This window comes from Vipera berus (assembly GCF_964194415.1).
Source record: "Vipera berus genome assembly, chromosome: 11".
Taxonomy (NCBI): domain Eukaryota; kingdom Metazoa; phylum Chordata; class Lepidosauria; order Squamata; family Viperidae; genus Vipera; species Vipera berus.
The window spans coordinates 14,272,261-14,295,902 of record NC_138214.1 but is presented as its reverse complement, the minus strand read 5'-3'; the positions used below and the strand labels follow the sequence as shown (position 1 = coordinate 14,295,902).

Sequence of the window (23,642 nt, the reverse complement as noted above, 5' to 3'; positions counted from 1 at the left end):
AAAAAGAAGGCAATAAAATTGGGCACAACTGACATAAGAAGAACTTCTGATTCCAGTTGTGGTTGTAACCTGAGAACTACCTGTATATCAAAAGCATCTCCGTGTTGGGAGTAGCTTCAAGAAGTCAGTCAAAAGTGTGAATTTCCTGCCAATTATTGACAATCGCTGTCAGCAAAATAGATTGTTCTATGTATCGAGTTCTCTTTCTTCCTGGCTTGCAACTGCTTCCTTCAACAATGGGCCAATTGCAATTCCTTTTACTCATAACAACAGTTTGGTCTTCACCCACTGGCAGATGCACGGTAGCATGAGATGAACGGCTACATTCTACATGCAGTGAAAACAAAGATGATAGAAACAATGCCACCAGGCCATTACTAGCACTTCCCCTTAGTCACAAGGTGCAATTTAGTCTTCTCCCAATCCTCCTACATCTCTAGGACTTCTCATCAATGCCTTTGAAGTAAATGCAAGGCATCTGAAGAAGAGCTCCGTTGTTGGGTAGTTCCACGTGACTGCAGAAGAATTTGATTCATCTTTGAATCATATCAACACACACACATTCCCTTCTTGTAGGACAGGGGTCTTCAAACCTGGCCCTTTTATGACTTGTGTACTTCAACTCCCAGAATTCCTCGGCCAGCCATGGAATTCTGGGAACTGAAATCTACAAGTCTTAAAGTTGCCAAGTTTAGAGTTCCCTTGAATTAAAGGTCAGTCTAAATAGCCCTAAATTATCTACAATGGCTATTCTAATAACTCAGTTGTCTTATTCCACAAATTCCAAAATAGGACTGTTGGAGATATAGCAATAGCACACAAGTTACAGCATTTTCTCTAAACTTGCCAAAAATCGGTTCCACACGTCAGGCAGATTTTATCAGATACCAGTAATGGCGCGGTGGCATTTATTTAACATTATCACTTATTACACAGGAACCACAAACAAACAAGATGGATGGGGTGATAGAATGAAGATGAGACGGGATGCATTGCACCTGCTGGAATGGAGGATACGATGGAGCAAGAACGAGCATTAATGATGAGCATAACCCAAACAAGGAGGAATAAATGATGAATATTGAACATGCTGTGCTGCTAACATGAATTTGATTTCCAATGGTCCTACGAGCAGTGAGAATTATCATTCGGTGCACAAGATGGATTTCCTGATCAGGTGGCATCATGGTACAGGCAGCCTGGGCAGATGCTATTAAGGCTGATTGGGTGCTTGGCTTGATGAGTGCCGTGATGACATGCAGAGCCCATGTAAAATTGGCAAAGTTTTGCTGGCAGATTATCAGCAGATTCTATTTTTTTTTTATCTGCTTGTCTTTTTCAGGATAACTGAACGATGCCTCAAAGGCACTTTATATATGAAATGTCTGGCCAGATCATCAAAAGCACAAGCCTGGAATGAGCTGATCAAAACGATAGAACGATAAGCCAATAACCTTCCAGCAAAATACTCAGTGTATAGACCTTTTTTTTTTCTTACCTGGCCGTCCTGGAATGCCTGGAGATCCAGGGCTACCCTTAGGTCCTTCTGATGGTGGCCCAGGAAGTCCTGGAGGACCTTCTAAGCCCTGGATGCCAGGATATCCCTTGGCACCCATTTCTCCTTTTAAACCAGGGGGTCCTGGAGACCCTGGGGGTCCAGAGAAGCCTGAATCTCCCTTTTGACCTATTTGTTAAAACAAAGGAGGAGAGAGTTGTGTAAATGGATCAGCATTCCACAAAGGTCTTTAAATCTCTGATGAAGTAAAAGAGAGTTGGGAGAGACCACCAGGGTATTTGATGATGCAGGCGGAGAAACTGGTACCCAATATTTTCTGATATATCCCTCCCAGTATCTCCCACCTGCCAACATTCTCAAGAAGACCAGGAACATCCAAAACCATCCTTCAAATTTGCTGCTCCCATTATTTTCACTTTACTTTAGATATATGAAGAGTTTCCATATCTGTGGCTCATGATTCAAGATGGGTAGTGAGGCAACATTGCAGGACATGGGATGTGAATCAAAAGTAAAGAATTTACTCCTTAGATTGTTAAGCAAAAATTCCTAGATGGCTAGATGCAATTTTTGGGGGGCATACGGGCAATTCAGTTTTAACAGAATAACAGAATGGCAGAGTTGGAAGGGACCTTGGAGGTCACCTAGTCCAACCCCTTGCTCAAGCAGAAAACTATAGCATTTCAGACAAATGGCTGTCCAAACTCTTCTTAAACACCTCCACTGACGGAGTACCCACAACTTCTGGAGGCAAGTTTTACATTACCCTCAGTCTGGATGGGACCTTCCCAAAATTTTGGGCATATATCTCCTAAGAGGTTTGCAGCCAACATGATTTTTAACCAGGCATTCAGAGATTTGCAATATTAAGAGATCTGGTTAAAGGCATTCTGAGATTTTCAGAATTTGCAACACTTGCCCTCTCATATCCAAATGTCAATTGCATTTCTGTCTCCAAAATGAAGCAACCTGACCATCCAGATGATGATCCATCATGTTTTAGGAATCAAGAAGAAAAAGCTTTTTTCTCTCTCACTTGGTACCAAATTCTGAGATCTGTTATGAAACAATGAACTTTCTGTTTCATTAATAAATAAATGTAATCTTTGCCTGCGAGTCCTTGGAGGCCTGGAGGTCCGGGAAGTCCAAATCCTGGTTGACCTGAAAGAAGAACACAACCACAATGGCCAAATTAATGATGCAATTTCGTGTCATGGACCTCTGAAGGCAATCTCTGTTAAAAGACATCAACCTTTTGACCGATGGATTCATCGCCATGATGCAAAAGGAAAAGGAAAGCATCGTACCTGGAAAAAAGGAGACTCACTCACCTGGTTCACCTTTTTGTCCTGCAGGTCCAGGAATGCCATCTTGCCCAGGTTGTCCTTTTTCCCCCAGAGGGCCTGGAGAGCCAGGGCGACCAAATTCACCTAAGGAAGAGAAGAATTGCCATCAATGATTTCTCTTGATGTTTTAGAAAAGTGATGCAAGGATCTGCCTGTTGTAAATAGTAACACTTCTAATGCAATTCATAAGGCAGACAAAACCAATTCCTTGTGTTTCTACAGGCTTGATTTAGGACTGGAATTGTTCACTTATCACAGAGATGACCGCTTCAGCTGCTCTTCTTAAAACATTTTAGGAAAGGAGAAATTTAGACATTTCACATAAGAGTAGATGTACAGCTAGCCACAATTATGTACAAGGATGAAATGTGGTCCCCCCATTTGCTCTTGCTGCCATCCTTTATGTGTATACTAATGAAGATGTAGATTAGATTATCAACCCTAAGCTACACCCCTGATACGCAGTCTTCTCCACAAACAGTAAGGACCACAAAGCACTCAAAAACTCAATTCAAGTCCAGGTTTATACTAAGCAAGCTAATGCTGTTCTCTGCAAACTAGGATCTCTAATCTAGAGAATAGGTTGCAAACCTAAAGACAACCTAATTTAACCTAACTCAACCCAACCCAGCCCAACCAATGTAAAGACTACCTACCCAATCTAACTTAACCTATCCTATCCTAACCCAACCCAACTCAACCCAACCCAAAGACTACCTAACCAACCTAACCCAACCCAACAAATGTAAAGACTACCTACCCAACCTAACATATCCTATCCTATCCTAACCAACCCAACTCAACCCAACTCAAAGACTACCTAACCAACCTTACCTAATCTAACTTAACCTAACTCAATCCAACCTAACCTAACCTAGCAAATGTAGACTACCTAACTGACCTAACCTAATCTAAATCTAACTAACCTAACCCAATCCAACCTAGCAAATCAAAAGACTACCTACCATAACCCAACATAACCTAATCTAACCTAACCTAGCAAACCTAAAGACTGCTTAATGAATCAAATCTGAAAACTATTGTCTACTTCCCACTGAGATGGGGGGGCACATAAACCTAACAAACAAACAAATTAGTAAATGCATGTAATAAAAATACCAAGGGGAATGCTGATGAGATTTTTCCCCTCATTTTTTTTAAAAAAATTACTTAAAATTTGGCTTTTACTTTTCTTTAGTATCCATTTTCTTAAAATCTGGAAAGTTTTTACTTCTCAAAAAACTTCTTTAATAAAAATTCGTTTAAAACAAGTCCCCATGCTCTCCAAGGTTGTTATAAATGAATGGGTAGCTTCTAATTGAAACGTTAGGGCATATAACCATGTCCGTGATGGTTCCAGTGATTATTGGCACATGAGTGCCATACCACAAAATCTTGGCCAGCACTAAGGGTCCCGCCGGTCAGGGAATGCCGGCGGGCGATCCCCAGGGGGAGGGCGTTCTCTCTGGGTGCGCCTGCCCTATGGAATCAATTGCCGGTGGAACTCCGGATCACCCCTGACCTTCGTTCGTTTCGCCGGGACCTAAAAACCTGGCTTTTTGAGTTAGCTGGCCTGGACTGAGGGGTTTTAAGGTTTTTAAATTCTATTTTTAAATTTTGGGGCTATTGATTTAATTTTTTTTTAATTTTTATATCGTATTGTTTTAATTTTGCCCTGTAAACTGCCCTGAGTCCTTCGGGAAAAGGGCGGTATATAAATTGAATTAATTAATTAATTAAATAAATAATAAATCTATGCATTGTCAAAACTTCCACCTGTCAATTGCCAAAGTCCGAACTGTTTGGAACCTACACATCTGCTCTGATGATACATTACCACATCTCAGGATCTTGGGAAGAACTTGATGCATATGAAGGCCAACATCAGCTAAAAAACTGGGAGCTGCGACCTCACATTGTCGGGTGGAAATTACAATACCTAAATAAATAGCCACACCCAGGTACCTCCGGAGAGGAAAGGAGAACAAGGTCATCCTAACTGGTGTCAAATTGTAACTTCTCAAAACACTGAGCTCATAGAAACAAAACTAGCGGTTTGTTTGTTTTTATTTTTGAACAGTGCAATGTGTGGATCCAGTCACTGTAGCTTACTCAACAAATCACAATTAAGGAAATGGTGGCACGACATGTATGGGTGAATTAGGATATGGAAGCAATGCTTTCTGGCTTAACAAGATGCTCAGTGGTAGCCACTGTGGATGGACCTAGTTGCCGATTTCAGATATCCACTACAGGATGGCGCCTGATTGATTGCATGGAGACCATCATGAATTATTTTTCAATCCATACTAGATCGACGAGAGGAATGGCAAGGAATCAGAGTCAAGCAGTGTTGTCCCTTGACCCTCATTTCACTTGGAAAAAATGATGGGTATGAGCAAAACCTTCTTCTAATCTGTAATATACTTCAGTAGTTCAAAGGCTTTTAAGATAGTTCAAGACAAGTAAATCAACCAGGCAAACCTTTTTACCTCTTTGATATTTTCAGCACCTACCTGGAGGCCCAGGTGGCCCTGGATCACCTGGGCTTCCTGGAGGTCCATCAAGACCTTTTGGTCCTGGAACGCCTGGTGTCCCTGTGAAAACAAAACCATAATTTTGAAAGAAGCACCACACAACTTCAGTAGGCATCAACATCCCTGAACCGAAAAGACAGAAATACTGATAGAAGAGAACATTTGTAGCTCAAGGTTGAATTATAGGCTTCCTTGGTGCTGTCTGAAGATTAGAATAGAATAGAATAGAATAGAATAGAATAGAATAGAATAGAATAGAATAGAATAGAATAGAATAGAATAGAATAGAATAGAATAGAATAGAAGCTGGAGGGGACCTTGGAGGTCTCCAAGTCCAGCCCCCTGCTCAAGCAGGAGAACCTATACCAGGGGTAGGCAACCTTGGCTCTTTTATGACTCATGGACTTCAACTCCCAGAATTCCTGAATCAGCATAGCTGACTCAGGAATTCTGGGAGTTGAAGTCCATGAGTCATAAAAGAGCCAAGGTTGCCTACCCCTGACCTATACCATCTGAAACAAGTGACTGTCTAGCCTCTTTTTAAAAATCTCCAGTGATGGAGCGCCCATGATTTCTGGAGGCAAGCAGTTCCACTGGTTGATTGTCCTCACAGTCAGGAAGTTTCTCCTTAATTCCAGGTTGCTTCTCTCTTTGATCAGCTGCCAACCATTGTTTCTCGTCCTTCCCTCTGGTGCTCTGGTGAACAATGTGACCCCCCCTCTATTTTGTGGCAGCCCCTCAGATACTGGAGCACTGCTATCATGTCTCCCCTGTTTCTTCCTTTCTTTAGACTAGCCAAACCCAAGTCCTGTAGCCGTTCTTCATATATTTTAGTCTCCAGGCCTTTGATCATTTAAGTTGCTCTTCTCTGAATTTTTTCCAAAATCTCAACATCTATTTGGTGAGATGGTGACCAAAATTGGCTGCAGTAGTCCAGGTGTGGTCTTACTAGGGTCTTATAAAGCAATATTAATACTTCGTGTGATCTTGATTCTATGACTCTGTTTATGCAACCCAGGATTGTATTAGCTTTTTTTGACTGCTGCTGCACATGGCTGGCTCATGGTCAGGTGATCGTCCACTAGGACTCCAAGGTCCCTCTCACAGTTTCTGTTTTTAAGCCAGGTCTCACCCAATTTGTACTTGTACCTTTGATTTTTCCTGCCTAAATGTAAAACTTTGTTTTTCTCCAGACTGAAACTCATTTTGTTGGATAGGGCCCATTGTTCAAGTTTGTCTAGATCGTTTTTGGATCCTGAGTTTGTCTTCTGGGATGTTGCCTACTCCTGTCAGTTTGGTGTCATCTGCAAATCTGATGAGTTCCTTAATTTCCTCATCTAAGTCATTTATGAAGTTGGTTGTTTTTTTTGCTGATGTTTCGTTAGCAAACTGGGTACCATCATCACTGACCACTGATGATGTTACCTAGTATGGTAATGATGTATCTGCAAGAAAGCAACCAAGTTCAGAGAGCACCAAGAATCCCAAAGCTGGAAATCCTAAAAAATGAAATGGAATCTTCTGTGAGTAGAAGCAAAGAAAAAAAAAGATGAAATTTGTTAAATAAAACAGATTTTAGTTATCAGGCCAAATGAAGATGGACTATACAGGAACCTCTGTCTTCCTTCAGTAATCCTTTTGATTCCTAAGCAATCTGTTTCCATCACAGCTGGCCATGACGCAATTTGAAAAATATTAATAAGTTCTTTTTTGTTCTTTTTCCTTTCTTATCCCCTCTCTTGTCTTTTTTTGGAACACGAAACCCTTGGAAATTGGCCTTTCTGGTTATTTCCACAAGCTACTCCAGAAGGCTTTTGAAGTTCAGAGCAAGAAAGAAACGAAGCATCTGTTTTCAAGAAACAGGTAAAATTTTAGAGAAAGAAAACTAGCAGAAGGTGTACTACTCAGAAATGGGCGATAAGGGCACAATTGAGTTATACTGTATATTGTTAGTTGTTATATGAGAAGAAATGGAGGTAATAAAAACGGTCTCTGGAAGGGCACTGTAATATTTGTATTTTGTTGATGTTGTTTTTTATTTAGACTTATCTGCATTATGTCTGTATTATTTGTATTTGAATAAAATTAATTTAAAAAATAAAAATAAAAATGGTCATGTCACTTTTTTCAGACACTAAATGAACGGTTGTAATTCGAGGACTACCTATAAAGAAGACTTGCTTCTCTGTTGTTGTTGTTAGTTGCGAAGTCGTGTCCGACCGATCGCGACCCTATGGACAACATTCCTCCAGGCCTTCCTGTCCTCTACCATCTTCTGGAGTCCCTTTAAGCTCACGCCTCCTGCTTCAGTGACTCCATCCAGCCACCTCATTCTCTGTCGTCCCCTTCTTCTCTTTCCCTCAATCTTTCCCAGCATTAGGCTCTTCTCCAGTGACTCCTTCCTTCTCATTAAGTGGCCAAAGTATTTGAGTTTCAACTTCAGGATCTGGCCTTCTAAAGAGCAGTCAGGGTTGATCTCCTCTAGGAATGACTGGTTTGATCGCCTTGCAGTCCAAGGGACTCGCAGGAGTCTTCTCCAGCACCGTAGTTCAAAGGCCTCCATTCTTTGGTGCTCAGCCTTTCTTATGGTCCAACTTTCACAGCCATACATTGCAACTGGGAAGACCATAGCCTTGACTATACGCACTTTTGTTGGCAGGGTGATGTCTCTGCTTTTCACTGTGCTGTCTAGATTTCCCATGGCTTTCCTCCCTAGGAGCAAGTGTCTTTTAATTTCTTGGCTGCAGTCCCCGTCTGCGGTGATTTTGGAGCCCAGGAAAACAAAATCTGTCCCTACCTCCATTTCTTCCCCATCTATTTGCTATTTGCTTCTCTAGAACTGCTTTAATCCCACTCCTTTCACGAAAACCTTGCCCAATCGAAGGCTGTCTAAAAAGGAGTCCCAGATCGCTGGAGGATGCTGTAGGAGGCCAGCATACCTGGAGGACTCGAGATGGAGAGAAACCCTCACAAAGGACACATGCTCGGGAAGACATACCTGTTCCAGAAGCAAAAGGAGACAACCACAGAAGAAAAGAGAAGACAAACAAGCCAGGTTACATCAATTACCTGAGGGTCCCGGAAGGCCAGGTTCGCCTTTTGCTCCTGGCCTACCTGCTGATCCAGGCAACCCCGGATTTCCAAAGGACCCTTTAATGCCTGGAGGACCAGAGTAACCAGGCAGTCCGCTTTCACCCTGGGGGAGGGGGGGGCGGAAAGGAAAAAATAAATAAATAAATTGGAAAATCTGGAAGCTGAAGAAGCTTCTTGGGTGAGAAGCACAACGTTTCCAAGGAAAATCCCAGCCCAAGGAAGTCCAGTTGCCTTTCGGAAAAGCACCTTTGGGATGTCTTGAGAGTAGCAGAGGGCAACCCGGGATTATGAGAAGGTGGGCAAACCTATCTTGGAAAGAAGGCTGGGCAAACCTACCTTGGGGCCAGGAGGACCTGGGATACCGATGCCTGAAATACCGGGATCACCCTTGTCTCCCTTCAGTCCAGGTGATCCAGGAGAACCAGCCTGGCCAGGACGCCCTGGGATGCCTTGTGAACCTTTTGTGCCAGTGGGACCTGTGGAAAACAGTGAAAAAAACAGAACATAGCAGCTCTGAGGCAGTGTGGATCAAGGATCACACTTTAAAAGTGGAGTGGCAAGGCAAGGCATTAGGATAGAATAGAGCTGCGGCCGTTCTTCGTATGTTTTGGTCTCCAGAAGAACCAAACCCAGATGGGTTGAATTAGATGGGATACCAAGCTTGCAAGAGAAATCTGGAGTTTCTGCACCACAGAAACACATGGCTTTCACAAAATATAGAAACTGGAGTGGCTAATGTTTGAAATACTTGGCGCTTGTTTTCAATTTGGATGGCATAAGAATTTAAGGAGAAGTTTCAAGGACGCGGTGGCTCAGTGGGTTAGGACGCTGAGCTTTTCGATCAGAAGGTTGGCAGTTTGGCGGGTCGAATCCCGAGTGCCGTGTAACAGAGTGAGCACCTGTTACTCGTCCCAGCTTCTGTCAACCTAGCAGTTCGAAAGCACATAAAAATGCAAGTAGAAAAATAGGGACCACTATGGTGGGAAGGTAACAGCATTCTGTGCGCCTTTGGCGTGTAGTCATGCCGGCCACATGACCACGGAGACATCCTCGGACAAGCACTGGCTCTTCAGCTTTGAAACGGAGATGAGCACCGGCCCCTAGAGTTGGAATCGACTAGCACGCATGTGTGGGGGAACCTTTACCTTTACTTCAGTCCAACGTCCTGGATTCCTAGTGGCATCTGGGAAGAGGGAGACATCACCATGTTGTCTCCCTACAGCATGTATGCTGCTTCTAATTCAGGGTTCCATAAAAACTAACTTGATTGATAACTACTGGTAGATGGACTCTCCATAAATTTCTGTTGAAAGCCATCTAAGCTCCTATCTATGTCCATGCCATGAAGAGGCAATTGAGCAGCAATAGCACTTAGACTTACTGTATATACCACTGCACTGTGCTTTGCAGCCCTCTCTAAGCAGTTTACAGAGTCAGCATATTGCCTCTAACAATCTGGGTCCTCACTTTACCGACCTCGGAAGGATGGAAGGCTGAGTCAACCTCGAGCTAGTCAGGATCAAACTGCTGACAGTGGGCGGAATTAGCCTGCAATACTGCATTCGGATCACTGCGCCACCATGGCTCTTCAGTTTACATTGTTGAAATTCAGTTTTTGTCAGACAATCTTCTAAAGCATCTTTTCCCAATATTTTGCATGATCCAGAGGTGTGGGTCTTCAGCTTCCTGGTATGGTATTATTGAACTGAGACCCAACACATCTGGAGAGCACTGAGTTATGGAATGTTTTATTCTGAAACATCCCCTTTTTACGATACAAACCTATATTTCTTCTCAGGCACAAAGGATCAGGAACATACCTTCAGAAAGATTTATTGTTCAAGCCTATACACAAGAATCCAGTCAATTAAAGTTCAAATATGAATTGGTGCCAGATAAGGGCCAATGGAATTCAAGGAAGGGGGCTGGACTTGGATCATTTGTGGCAACATTAGGAATCTAAGCTGATGACACATTTAACTCCACTCTCCCACCCAGCTCTGCTTGCTCTTCTCCTACATCTTTCCAGCCAAGGAATAATGTTTCCAATTACCAAGACAAACTTTAATTCAATGAATGGTTGGAAGGAGTGGGGAATGCTTCTGAAATTCCTACCTGGTAAGCCCATTTCACCGTTGGCACCTTTAAGTCCTGGAGGCCCAATTGGTCCAGGGGGGCCTAGGATCCCAGTGTCTCCTTTGGGACCTATTAAAAACAGAATTATGGTTATTTATTTATTTTTGATGCTGGAGGGATTGCCATGCTGTAAACATGTAAGCAATAAGCAAATGTTCACAAGCTGTAATGGCCACGTTCATCCATTGTCCTTTGTCAAACTGGAGAGGCCATGTAATGACTCCGCACAATGGGCAAGATCTGACTGTTGCTATTAATAGGATTTAGTGTTTTGTGCAGAGCTGGATTGGTGCAAAGCTGAGCTATTGTTTCAACATTGAAATAACATGTCCATTCAGAAAAGCAAAGAGTTGGTTGTCGCTCACCTGGCAATCCAGGTGCACCTGGCTGTCCAACTGATCCAGGGGGCCCTGGGTCACCTGGCAGGCCTGGATAACCCTTCTGACCGGTCAGACCAGGAATACCTTTAAGGAAACAAAAGATTGAATGAGTAGTCTTCATACTTAGGTATGACTTAGCCAAACAAAGAAATGCAGCAAAGAATAGGTGCTGTTGAGTTCCACCATCTTCCTATTGATACTGGTAACTATAGTATTTAACATCTGATGGTGCCTGGTTGGACAATATTCCACCTAAACATTCCCCAATCAGGGGTTTAATCATGTTGTTGCATTATTGTGAGTTGTTTATCTCCAAACTGAATGCAATATCCACTAGAGAGCGCACAAAAGGAGCCATAAGGGAGATAGTAGTGACTTAGTTCCTTTTTAATGATAAATTTTGACTGATTTGCCTTTCTATTTAATTACACATTTGTATTTTATTTTCTATTTTGTTCCTAGCTGACTTGAACACAAAATGTGATGAAAAGGATGCAAATCCAACAAACGCAGAGTTTATTCTTCTCTGGAATAAACCAGGTTTTGTTCACCGTAGGAATATCCCAGCAAGATACAGATTAATATTCCATTATTTGCTTCTCATCTTCCCAATTCTTGGAAATATGAGTGATGAACATTGTTTAGCCATCCCTATCACTTTTTCCAAGAGCAAATGCTTTTAAGAGGAAGATTTACCCTGAGAAACATAGCAAGAAGGGAAGGGAAATGTATGGATTAATGGAAGTTCTGAGACTGGAAAAACACCCAACTTGTCAGCACTCAACCTGTTGATTCCTATCATGTGAAAGGAATAAACAGAGTATGTTTTCTTACCATTCTCTCCAGGTTCCCCCTTGTCTCCTTTGGAACCCAGTTGGTTAACATCAAATTTTCCCGGAGCTCCTGGCAAGCCAGGTTCTCCTTTGATGCCTTTTTGTCCGTCAAGTCCTCGTTGACCGGGTTGTCCTGATAAACCATCATTGCCTAAGCAGTATCCAAAGCACAGAAGGTTTCTTGTTAATTTGGAGTGCACTGTCAACAAGCCCCAATAGAATAAGTGAAAATCCACTTTATCCTTCACGTTATCAACCTACCACATTGGAAGGACTCTAAATCATATCCACAATGATGATAAAGCATTCTTCATTGGGGTGCCATTCCTCTAATCTCATCCCATTCTAGTACAATTCATTTCCAAGCCAACCACAAAGCTTTGCTTAGAGTGATTATTAACTGCCCTCACTTCTCCATCTGGCTGGCTGGAAGTCAGCTCTGGTTCAAGGTCAACATTTTGATACAAAAGACCTTCCCATCATAGCTTATTATTGCCGACTACACATTTAGGTCAGCAATTAAAGGTGTAGGGCGGGGGTAGGCAACCTTGGCTCTGACTCAGGAATTCTGGGAGTTGAAGTCCATGAGTCATAAAAGAGCCAAGGTTGCCTACCCCTTGTGCAGGGAAATGTTTAGGGTGCAAGTGGACTTGGAATTTTGAGAGCACTTTGTAGACTCGCTCACAAACTGGGTTACCTTGGATCATAGTCAGCCAGAAGGCAAATGGGTGAGCTGCTACCAAGATGCTCTCTCTGAGATCTTCTGCCATTCCAACATGTCTTTGATTTTGTTGAGTTTGGAAGGGGCCACAAAGCACTAAATTGCATGCTCCCACTATGTTTATTTTCAAAAAATATATATACAGGGCCTGTTAATGCAGTTCTTGGGGAAAAATGTTGACATGATGGAAGGGGAGCTTGGCTTTGCAGCATGCTAGCCTTCCATTATTTTATTTTAAACAAAAAGGATATAGAAATATGCATGGTAGGAACTCATGGTAGGAGCCCAATGGATGCCAAGAGAAGCACCTATTGGCAACACCTTGTCTTAAAAAATCTGCAGGATGTGTCTGAAATCAGAATTTCCCCTCCTCTATCTATAGGTGATAAACCAAAAGTATAGCTGCACTTTTACAGGCTTCAAAGGATTAATCCTGAATTCCAGAGATGGAAAACAAGACACAGCTTACCTTTGGGGCCAGGTAAGCCATTTCTGCCAGGAGATCCAGGTGTTCCCTGAGGACCAGGTGCCCCCATCACTCCCATCTCGCCTTTGCTTCCTGGAAGTGGAGCAGAAACAGTTTGATTTGGAGCTATAAAAGCCCTAACTTTCCAAATCTTTTTTACTTCCCTTTTCATCCTGGAATTTCAACCTGAAATTTTTGCCAACAGCAAGGCAATTGGCTAATCTCTAATTCAGTATCACTCAACTTTGGAAGCTTTTCAGATGTGTGGACTTCAACTCTCAGAATTCTGGAAATTGAAGTCCACGCCGTTGAAAGCTGTCAAGGTTGAAAACCAGATGCCCTCTCGCTATGCTCAAATGATTCCCTTTTTTTTACGTTTAGCGATCCTATTTAATTCGGGAGAGCCATCTTAGGAGCATTGTGAGCACATGGGAGGGACATACGGTTGACCCTACAACTCTCCACAACAAGATGATGCCTCTCTCACTTCAGTGAGAACAGCATAACTGAATATAACCAGAAAGCTTTTAATTCTTGGAGAGCTTTCAGACTGTACGGAACCTTGAAATGTTCTCAGTTCATCACCTTTGAAATGAGTCAAGGTTTTGATTGTTGAAGGACATCTCTCTACTGTTTTTCATTCATCACGACACCCCTTTATGGATGTTAGCATCTATGCCAGTGGTGGCGAACCTTTTAGGGACCGAGGGCCCAAACTGCAACCTCAAAACCCACTTATTTATCACCGGGTGCCAGACGGGCGTGGCCCACTGGGTGGGCGTGGCTGTGGTGGTTATGGCAGATTGGGTGGGTGTGGCCAAAATGGGCATGGTCAACTCAATGTTGCTCGTGGGGAGGGATCCCTGTGGGGGGTGGGCAGGGTTGGGGGAGCTCCAGGAGGTCTCTGGCAGGTGGGGTGGTAGGCAGGAGGCTCATTCTGTGGGGTGAGGTGAGGCAGGGAGGGGGTGCCATTGCCATGGGACAAGGCAAGGGCTGAGGCGGCTGCTGCCTGACACCATCGGCCCCCGCACACAGAGGCCAGTGAGCGCATGGGGGCCGATGGTGTCCATCAGCAGCCACAGCTTCCTGGTCCCTCAACCGGTGCACTCTGGGGCTCCGCACCCCACCCACCACCAGCAATTTAAAGAAGCCACCTCTGAGCTGGATGGCTGGCCGACAGCTGAGGAGGTGATGCAGTGGGTCATGCCCGGGAAAAGGAGAGCATGCGAGGCCAGGAGGGACAGGACGGAGGGAAAAAAGATGTGCCAGGATGCATCTGGCCATGTGGGACCTCAGCGAGTTAGCAGGTACTGGTTGAAGAGGGACAGTTGCCATCTCTGGGGCATGGCACGCGTGCCCACAGAGAGGGCTCTGAGTGCCGCCTCTGGCACGCGTGCCATAGGTTCGCCACCACTGGTCTATGCAATTGTCAGACAGTACTGTAAATAGAAAGCTCCTCTCATCTACCCAAACCACAATAGCACAAAATATGTTTACCTGGTATGCCCGGAGTTCCATCTCGTCCTGGAGCACCAGGGGCACCTGGCCCACCTGGAAGACCGGGTGATCCAGAAAAACCCGGGTTGCCCCTGTCACCTGGAGGACCGGGAACATCAAATCCTGGTGGCCCAGGATCACCTTTCATACCAGGGATGCCTTGAAGTCCTAGGAGAAGTTGTCAGAATACAATCCTTTAATTAAAGCTTTCCCTAAAACATTTGTTAGATTCTTCCCTCACCTTCCTGCTTTGTAGGTATTTAGGGGTTAACTCCTAGAATTTCTCAGCAAGCATGGCGTCAGGCCCCTCAAACCAACATGTGGTGATTCTTCCAAGTAGATTTCTTTACTATTCCACACTTCTAGGCAGAATCTTGCCAGACTGAAGTAGACTACCACCTACATCAATCATATACTCTGGGAACTGTTAGGGAGTTCTTTCCCTCTTTCTCTCACACAAAGTGTCTGGGATGCACCTCTCCTTCCTGGGAATCCAGACTACATTCTATCACACATGGCTATTGTTGAGAATTCTGGTTACGAAGCTCAAAGCCTGAGAAGTACACCAGGTTGGGGACTTTTAAGAAACAGGAATTTGGACAGTGGCTGCACATTGTGCCTTAAATAATTGTGGTTTTAAGATGAGTTCCTTCAGTCTCAACTCAACAAAGCCTACCGCTCAGCAGTTTTTGGTGAAAACCATTTTTTTTGACCAAACTCTTGGGATTTAGTTTTGAAGGTATGGAATACAGAAAAAAATCAACGTAAACCTGCCTTAGAGAAGAGACTTTATAAGGGATCAACAGATTGATTCTTGTTAATATGTAGAAAATGAGGAATTGATTCTCTGAGCCATTTTAACTGCATTATTAGTAGGTTGAAAATGTCTGCAAAAATATCTGGAAATTCACTTTTCTCTCCACTGGCTCTGTATTCCAGCTGGGCTGTTGATCTGTTGATTTGAACCAAGATGGTGTTTTACACAAACCAGACACTAGTAGTACCATAAACCAAGCAATACTGTTCTCATTGTTTTGATTTAATCTGCAGCATTGCCTAAGTCCAGGTACGAGGAAAAATATTAGAAATGCTTTAAATGAATAAATCTTTTTTTTAAACAAGGTACTGTGTGGAAAGGGACGTGGTGGCTCAGTGGGTTAGGACGCTGAGCTTGTCGATCAGAAGATTGGCAGTTTGGCGGGTCGAATCCCGAGTGCCACGTAACAGAGTGAGCGCCTGTTACTCGTCCCAGCTTCTGCCAACCTAGCAGTTCGAAAGCACATAAAAATGCAAGTAGAAAAATAGGGACCACTCCGGTGGGAAGGTAACAGCGTTCCGTGCGCCTTTGGCGTCTAGTCATGCCGGCCACATGACCACAGAGATGTCCTCGGACAAGCGCTGGCTCTTCGGCTTTGAAAGGGAGATGAGCACCGGCCCCTAGAGTTGGAAATGACTAGCACGCATGTGCGGGGGAACCTTTACCTTTTTACTGTGTGGAAAACTGCATTTACTCACCAGCTCCTTGGAAATTGACCTTACAGAATTCAACTAAACTCTACATCTTTTGAGAAGTCGGGAGACAGTGAGGATTGTCTTTGGCTGTTAGGGGGATAGGTATAGCTGAAAAACTCATGTCTAATGTCTTCCTTCTTAGACCTTCACTCAAAGTCTAAGTTTCAGAACCAAGTATTTTTTATTTATTTATTTAACATTTTCATTTTTTAAATACAGAAAATAAATAAAAAAAATGAGCTCCGAGAGAAAAATTGAGTTTTTACAAAAACAAAAGAAAACTGAATAAAAACATTAAAAGACTGGGGATTGAAAAGACAAAAAACAAACAAAAAACACCCAGAAACACATATTATCTTCCTTAGTTGAACACTGACAAATATATTGCACAATAAAAGCTTTCTTCCCTTGCAAGTCAAGTCTAAGATTCATAAACTTCTACTTCTGTATGCAACTAATTGCATATAGATAGCAATAGCACTTAGACTTATATACCGCTTGACTGTGCTTGACAGCCCTCTCCAAGTGGTTTACAGAGTCAGCCTTTTGGCCCCCCGCAATCTGGGTCCTCATTTTACTGACCTCGGAAGGATGGAAGGCTGAGTCAACCTTGAGCCGGTCAGGATTGAACTGCGAAACACATATAGATGTATATGCACATCTATATTCTGTATATGCACAGAACCAAGTGTGTTCTATTGCGTGACTAAAATCCTACAGAAAAACTAGTCACATATGAGCATTTAGATTAGAACAATACACAAAGTTTCAGTTTAGAAATGTTTCTAAACTTTCAAGACCCCAGGAGGAATTCTCATTTCACCAGAAGTATTCTGACACATGGGCTATCGGATGTCTTTTATCCTGAAACTGTTTTAAATTGGAAACTCTTGTTTCAAGCTCAAGATAGGCCAGCTCAAGGCTGAAATATTTTGAGTTTGCAAGTGGCTATGCACATTCTTATATTGGACCAGAATCCTTACTAAGTTGGCCAACCACCAGATACCAGTGCTGCAAAAGGACAGACTGAATAAATACACTTCTAAAGACATGAGTCCAGATTACCTGCTCTGGGTTGAAATCTTATAATAAGACTAAAATGTCCAGTTACTAACAATTCTCTCTCATTGCACTTCCTAATTCTAAATTAAACAGAACAAAAAAATGTTGTGCCTCTTATGATTTCTCCTAAAGCTCGTGAAGAGCTTAAATTCTGAAAAGGCTTACTCGTTTCTTCGACTTTACCATCTTTTCTTACCATTGTCTGACTGAAGATTTATACAAAGCAGTGTTTCTCAACGTCTTGAAACCCGCACCCCCATTTGAAAAACAAAACTTTCACATCTCCCTTCAAACCAGCTCCAATAATTTCCTTCCAAAACTTAAAAAATGATCAAACCCTCAAAACTCAAAACAGAGGAAACCAATTTGTAACTTTTGTCGTCGTTCAGTGGTGAAGTCGTGTCTGATTCTTCACGACCCCCATAACAGGCTTTCCTGTCCTCCATTCTCTCCTGGGGTTTGCCCAAATTCATGTTCATTTTTTCGATATCTTAACCATCTCCTCCTCTGGAATGGACCCTACTCGCCACAGCCAGCTTGCCACGGGGTCAACTTACCACCGCCAATTCGCTGCATACAGTGTGGGACAACTTCTTGCGGGACAACTCAACAATTCAAGTTAATTGTTTACAATTATTTTAAAAAATTATTTTCATTGTTGTTATTCACACTGTGTTTTGGTCCCTCCCTTGGCATCTTTTCTTTAATGATTCTATTTGAGTACTTCTTCAGTGTTAGTGTAACCTTTGTCCCGTGATGAGTTGGCCATGGCGAGTTGTCCTGCAGCGAGTTGGCTGCGGTGAGATGGCCGTGGTGAGTTGAGTGTGGCAAGTTGTTGTAGACCCCCTCCTCCTCTGCTGTCCTCTTCTCCTCTTGCCTTCCATCCTTCCCAACATCAATGTCTTTTCCAAGGTCCTCTCTTGTCATTAGGTGGCCAAAGTACTTGAGCTTCAGCTTTGGTATCCGTCCTTCCCAGAAACAGACAGGGCTAATTTCCTTTGGGATTGCAATTTTAATAAACCCTATTTATTTCCAACTCCAAATTGGCTGTTGCTCTTCAAACGTACATCCTTTTCCATCCCTACTTCTGGATTTCAGCTTCTCCATTTTTCTCTTCCCTTCCCTTCCCCACCTTTTAGAAGAGGAAAGAAACTTTTCAGACCCTTCTCTTGAGATCTTGTTACCTCAGGAATCCCTCTCCACAAACAAAAATCAATACCTTGGACAGAGACAGCATTTTATAGAGAGGTGTCCTTTTCTTGGTTTTTTTGGGGGAAAAAGGATAAATAGGAACCAAATCAATACATTTAAGGAACAGAGAAAAGCAAGCAAACAAAAAATGACTTAGATGGAGCAAAGCACTGTACCTGATGGGCCTGAGAAGTTGAAAAGTCACCGTGGAAAGAATTCACCAGGAAGTTGAAACACAGCAGAAAGTCAGAAGAACGCCGTTAGGGTTAGGATACAAACGTTAATACACAGACGTTTGAGCAAAACCTACACCAATATTTCTCCATCTATGCTGGACTACAGCTCCCATCTTCCTGGCAACCATGTCACTGGGAAGTTCCAGAGTGATGACTGGGAGCCATGTTCAATGCCTGGGCTAGAAAGGCTGATCAAAAGAGTGGGCAACCAACTTGACAGAGCCAACCATTGAATGAATGGCTTATCCTGGATTCTAGTTTCTGTTATCTACTTCAAGAGGACAATAGAAGACTTACACCAACAAAAGTGGAACAGACTTCATGGTAATGTTTTCCAGTGGACGATAATCACCAGTTTAGGAAAAAAAGAGTTAAATACAGACATTCCTAAAAAGGTCTCTTATTAATGACATTAAATAAAAATGCTCTAGTTTTTTGGTTTCAGTAATAGGGTAGTCACCCTCATTATGATGGTCTACGATTCATCATCCCTAGCCACTGGTTACACCGGTTGGGACTTTGGAAGTTGATTTGTGCTTAGATTGTAAGCCGCCCTGAGTCTTCGGAGAAGGGCGGGATATAAATGGGATTTTTAAAAAAAGTTTCAATTCAATTATTTTTGGAAGCCCCAGAGTGAGGGAGGTGGAGCAGTGGTGTACTGCATAGCTCAGTATTATTTTTTGTGGTTTATTTTTTAATATTTTGCAGGATCCTCTGCTCCTCCTTTTAAAATATTCTCCAAATCCACCCCCCGCTAATTACATGATGCTCATACCCAGCGAGGAAAACATTAACCAAGAAGGATGCTCAAAGGCTTCAGCTAGCAAAAATTGCATCGTCACTATGTTATGTTACCAGCGGGAAAAACTACATTTCAGAAGAGATGAGATGACGTCACAGCAACACGAACAGTAACAGATGAAGTTCATGCGGATTGATATGGTTAGTTAAATTTTAGCCAGGCGTTGTTTTCCTCAAGACGAAGAAAGGACAGGTGAACAATACCCACACGATACAGAAGTTTGAGATACACAGAAACAGTGGTCCCGTGAAAGAAAATAATAATAATGTGTAGAATAAAAACTTATCAGCAATGACATGGTGCGCCAAGTCCAGTGATTAACAAACAGAAGTGACAGGATACAGATTGTGGCTACATCTCCACTGATGGTTGTGCTACATGCAGCAATTCACTTGACGTGCTTGAATACATAATGGAGGGAGGGGTGGGCAACCTTAAGAGACCCATTTCCTGTCCTCACACAAAATCTTGAGAAGATCTGCAGAGCAGCAGAGATCCACAATGCTATGGATCAGGGAACTACTCTAAATATTGGTCCACAAAATTGGTCCAAATTAGAGTGTTCTTCATTCTTATAACAAGGGGCAGGATACTTGTATCCCCAAAGGCAAGTATGTTATCACAGGTACCCTACAATACCACCTGTTACATTCTTCAAGGGTCTTAAGGTAAAAGGTAAAGGTTCCCCCGCACATGCGTGCTGCCATCAAGACAAGAATGTGCCAAAAAAAGGAGAGCAAACTCTGATCTATATTGAGTACTTAAGGTCTATGGGCACTTGTTTTAATTAAATGAAAGAAAAAAGATATGCAAAGGTCTTATGTTGACTTTACATATTTTTTCAGGGAGATGTAGATAGAAATTGTCGAGGAATGGGAATAGCAAAACAAATTTGGATTTTTATGGAGTCACACTTTTCCAAAAGGAAAAGGTGTGGTTTTACCCATATAGCTCATCTCATTTTCTACTCCATTCCTGCTACAGATCCTCTCAACTTCCGCTGCTTACTCCTTCCTTCAGTTCCCCCCCCCAATTAGATTCTCTCTGTATACTGCTTGCTCTCTGCAGTTCAGATCCCAACTGTCTTCTCTATTGGTCACCTGGAGAGACCCCAATGAACATTTCACTTTGATTGCTTCCATGCCTACACCCTTGGACAAAGGATGGTGTATCTATCATTTTACATTTGGAGAGCACCCTCATTTCTTCTTGAAGAAGGCATAATTCCATGCATTGTGCCTTACATCCCATCTTTCCTCTGCAATGAAGGTCTCCATCCAAAGAAGTGAACAGTAACAGAGAAATGGATATTAACCACAAGCCATCTTCTGACTAGATGACTGGCTGAGCTGATGGGGAAATGGTTCTGGTCCCTAAAGTGGTTTCTGGTTCCCATTCATGGGCTAGAACTTTGACTTTAAATGCATCATTTCTCCAGTATCAGATCACCTTGGTAACAGCATCAGGACCACCTTTACTCATCGCAAAAAGCTAGACAGGTCCAACCTGATAGGTTCTGGGTTGGAGACCACAGAAAATCTGGAGATAGTCTACAAAGGGAGGCCAGACAAGAGTCTGGCAAAATAATTTCTATTGTTACCAAGAAAGCTACGTGTCCATATCCATAGGATTCAGGTTCTGTTGGAAGAATTGAACCTTTTCCAAATACTAACACTGCCAACCACACAACAAGGGGTGGTTTTTCCCTTTCCCTTTTTTTAATTCCAGAGAATAGAATAGAATATAACTTTATTATGGTCACAGACCAGCAATAGATGTCACTTTTTACAATATATTAAAAATAGTACTGACATTAATAATAAATAATAACATCCCTGTAAAGGAAATACATGTTCTCAAAATGTTAGGGTAAGTTTGTGGGTAAATATAATGTTCCAAAAATTGTTAGAGATATCTCCAAAAATTGGCACAAGTTGACAACTACAATTCTGTAACCAATTTTTTTCCCTCGTGGACATTGCAGCAACACAGAATTTTGCTACTGCATGCGTGGTAGAAGGGTTTGAGTCCTGGAGGAGAAAGCCTACATAAAAATTGTCTGCCCTTCCTGGCAATTTCTCTAATAAGGGGAGAATGTATGTTATATTATATATGTACCTATAGCCTCGGTATAACTCATGGTACAATAAAACATGTGAGATGTCTTCAACTTCTCCTTTACTACATATACGTACCCGTTCTGCTATTGGTGTTCTCTTATACCTGCCCTGGAGGAGTGCTGAGGGGAGAATGTTAGATCTGGCTCTGAAGAAAGCTATTCTTTGTTTTGGGAAGGTCAGATCATTTAGATATCTTGCCGATTCCCACACACCCTGTTTGATTCTATCCCTACCGTGAAGAGGCAACCTATTTAGTTCTTCTTGGAACTCCACGTCCTTCATTCTATTGATTACTACTTGCTTTGCTTGGTCAAAGCCTAGGGGTGGTTTTTCAGGTGTCATCATGCGCTGGACACCTGCCAAATGGTTAAAACTTCAGACATATCCCCAGATATCTATAATACCATTCTGAAGATCTCTCATGTTCTCACCTGAAATATTGGTACGATCTTAAGGAAGAATCAGAATAACAATGACAGAATAACAGAACTGGGAGGGATCTTGGAGGTCTTCTAATCCACCCCCAGGATCAGGCCCTCAACCATATCACTAAAGCACTGTGAGATTGGTGCTCTTTGAGGGCTTCAGAGTTTATTTAGGAAGTCCTACAGATGCTACACTGCCAGGTCTGACTCAATGAACGTATGATGAAGGCAAGCTATATTGCCCTGATCATGATCCATTGACATGGCCAACATTTTTGCAGACGTTAGTAATGCTTTTTAAAAAATCTCTTTGCTCCACAGCCCAGAAATGAAAGACATTTTCTTCTGTCATTTTTTTTAAAATAAGAACAATAAAATGGATATAATAGCAAATGAAAGAGATGCACAATGTTGGGTGTACTTTGCGATGTAGTTGTGAACATGCAGTGAATCTTGAATCTCCAGCCACAGATTTTCTTGAAAGAAATAGATATGGGCGGCTCACATTTTGCAGAATCGTGGTTTAAAATGAATCTGTGCTTTTACAAATCATGCAGGGTGTACAAGAAGAACCAAAACATAACTGAAATCATTAGAGAAGAGGTTTTGGTGTAATTTGCCTGAAAGTGCTACTACTGTGGCTAAGGGTTTTAGGATTTGCTGTTTCTCAGTTTAAGACCCTCTTAAATGCAACCTATTCTTAGAGCCCTGTCATATAATTATTAGAGATTGACAACATTAATTTCTAATCTACTCTTCAAGGGAAGCAAAACTGCATTCATAGACAAACAATAGCTAGATGTAAGTACAGATAGTTCTTGACTTAAAATCATCTATATCTTTTGTAGACCGCCACAGATCCAATGAAGAACTGTTTTGGTCTCTCTGGAGCTATTTGTCAAATTTCCGACCTATTGGCTTTTCAAATGACTCTGCGGCATTGTTTACCTTAAAAGTCCTTTATTAGCCTAATACACTGGCAAATGCTTGCTCGAAAGAAGCTGGAATCTGAAATCTCCACCCCTTGCACAATATATTAAAACACAATTCTCCACCTTTCTAATTTTGTCATTAATCATCTTCTCCAATTAATTTAAAGAATCAGTTTCCCTTCCATTAGAAGACCCGCCAAAGCCTTATCTTCTTTAGAGAGACAAATGGCCTTGAAGGTGCAATCCTACTCTTCCCTCCTCCCAACTTTAAACTAAAGCAATACACAAGTCTTAAAGCAATACACATGTTTAACATATGAAATAGCTACTTCTTCATCTCTTGTCAAGCAATAACATTCGATGTTAGCAGCGTTGACACTATTGGTCATTTGAACAATGATTTCATATTACAGGTAGTCCTGGATTGACAACAGTTCATTTAGTGACTGTTCAAAGTTACAACAGCACTTACAACCATTTTTCACAGTCGTGTGATCAAAATCCAGATGCTTGGCAACTGGTTCGTATTTATGATGACTGCTGTGTCCCAGGGTCATGTGATTCCTCTTTTGCCACCTTCTGATGAGCAAAGCCAATGGGGAAGCTAGATTCACTTAACAACCAGGTTACTAACTTGGTTACTAACTGCAATAATTCACTTAACAACTGTGGCAAGAAAGGCCGTAAAATGAGTCAAAACTCACTTAACGAATGTCTCACTTAACAACAGGAATTTGGGGCTCAATTGTGGTTGAAAGTCAAGAACTATCTGTATATATCTATGAAGGATAAGTTATGCATCAACTGCATAATTTATCTTCCTTTGTTTATTTAAGA

At 42.2% G+C, this 23,642-nt stretch overlaps 1 protein-coding gene across 1 annotated transcript in view; it reads right to left on the bottom strand.

Moving 5' to 3' along the window:
• Positions 1-23,642, bottom strand: part of COL4A5 (collagen type IV alpha 5 chain) — a 123,396-nt gene that overhangs the window by 18,730 nt on the left and 81,024 nt on the right. Inside the window, exons 31-41 of the mRNA XM_081336306.1 lie at positions 14,526-14,693; positions 13,032-13,121; positions 11,843-11,992; positions 10,994-11,092; positions 10,608-10,697; positions 8,829-8,968; positions 8,469-8,595; positions 5,379-5,459; positions 2,848-2,946; positions 2,627-2,677; positions 1,499-1,684 (exon numbers count right to left, since the gene is read on the bottom strand). Of these exons, the coding sequence (XP_081192432.1) occupies positions 1,499-1,684; positions 2,627-2,677; positions 2,848-2,946; positions 5,379-5,459; positions 8,469-8,595; positions 8,829-8,968; positions 10,608-10,697; positions 10,994-11,092; positions 11,843-11,992; positions 13,032-13,121; positions 14,526-14,693 (1,281 nt within the window). The remainder of the gene's footprint in view (positions 1-1,498; positions 1,685-2,626; positions 2,678-2,847; positions 2,947-5,378; positions 5,460-8,468; positions 8,596-8,828; positions 8,969-10,607; positions 10,698-10,993; positions 11,093-11,842; positions 11,993-13,031; positions 13,122-14,525; positions 14,694-23,642) is intronic.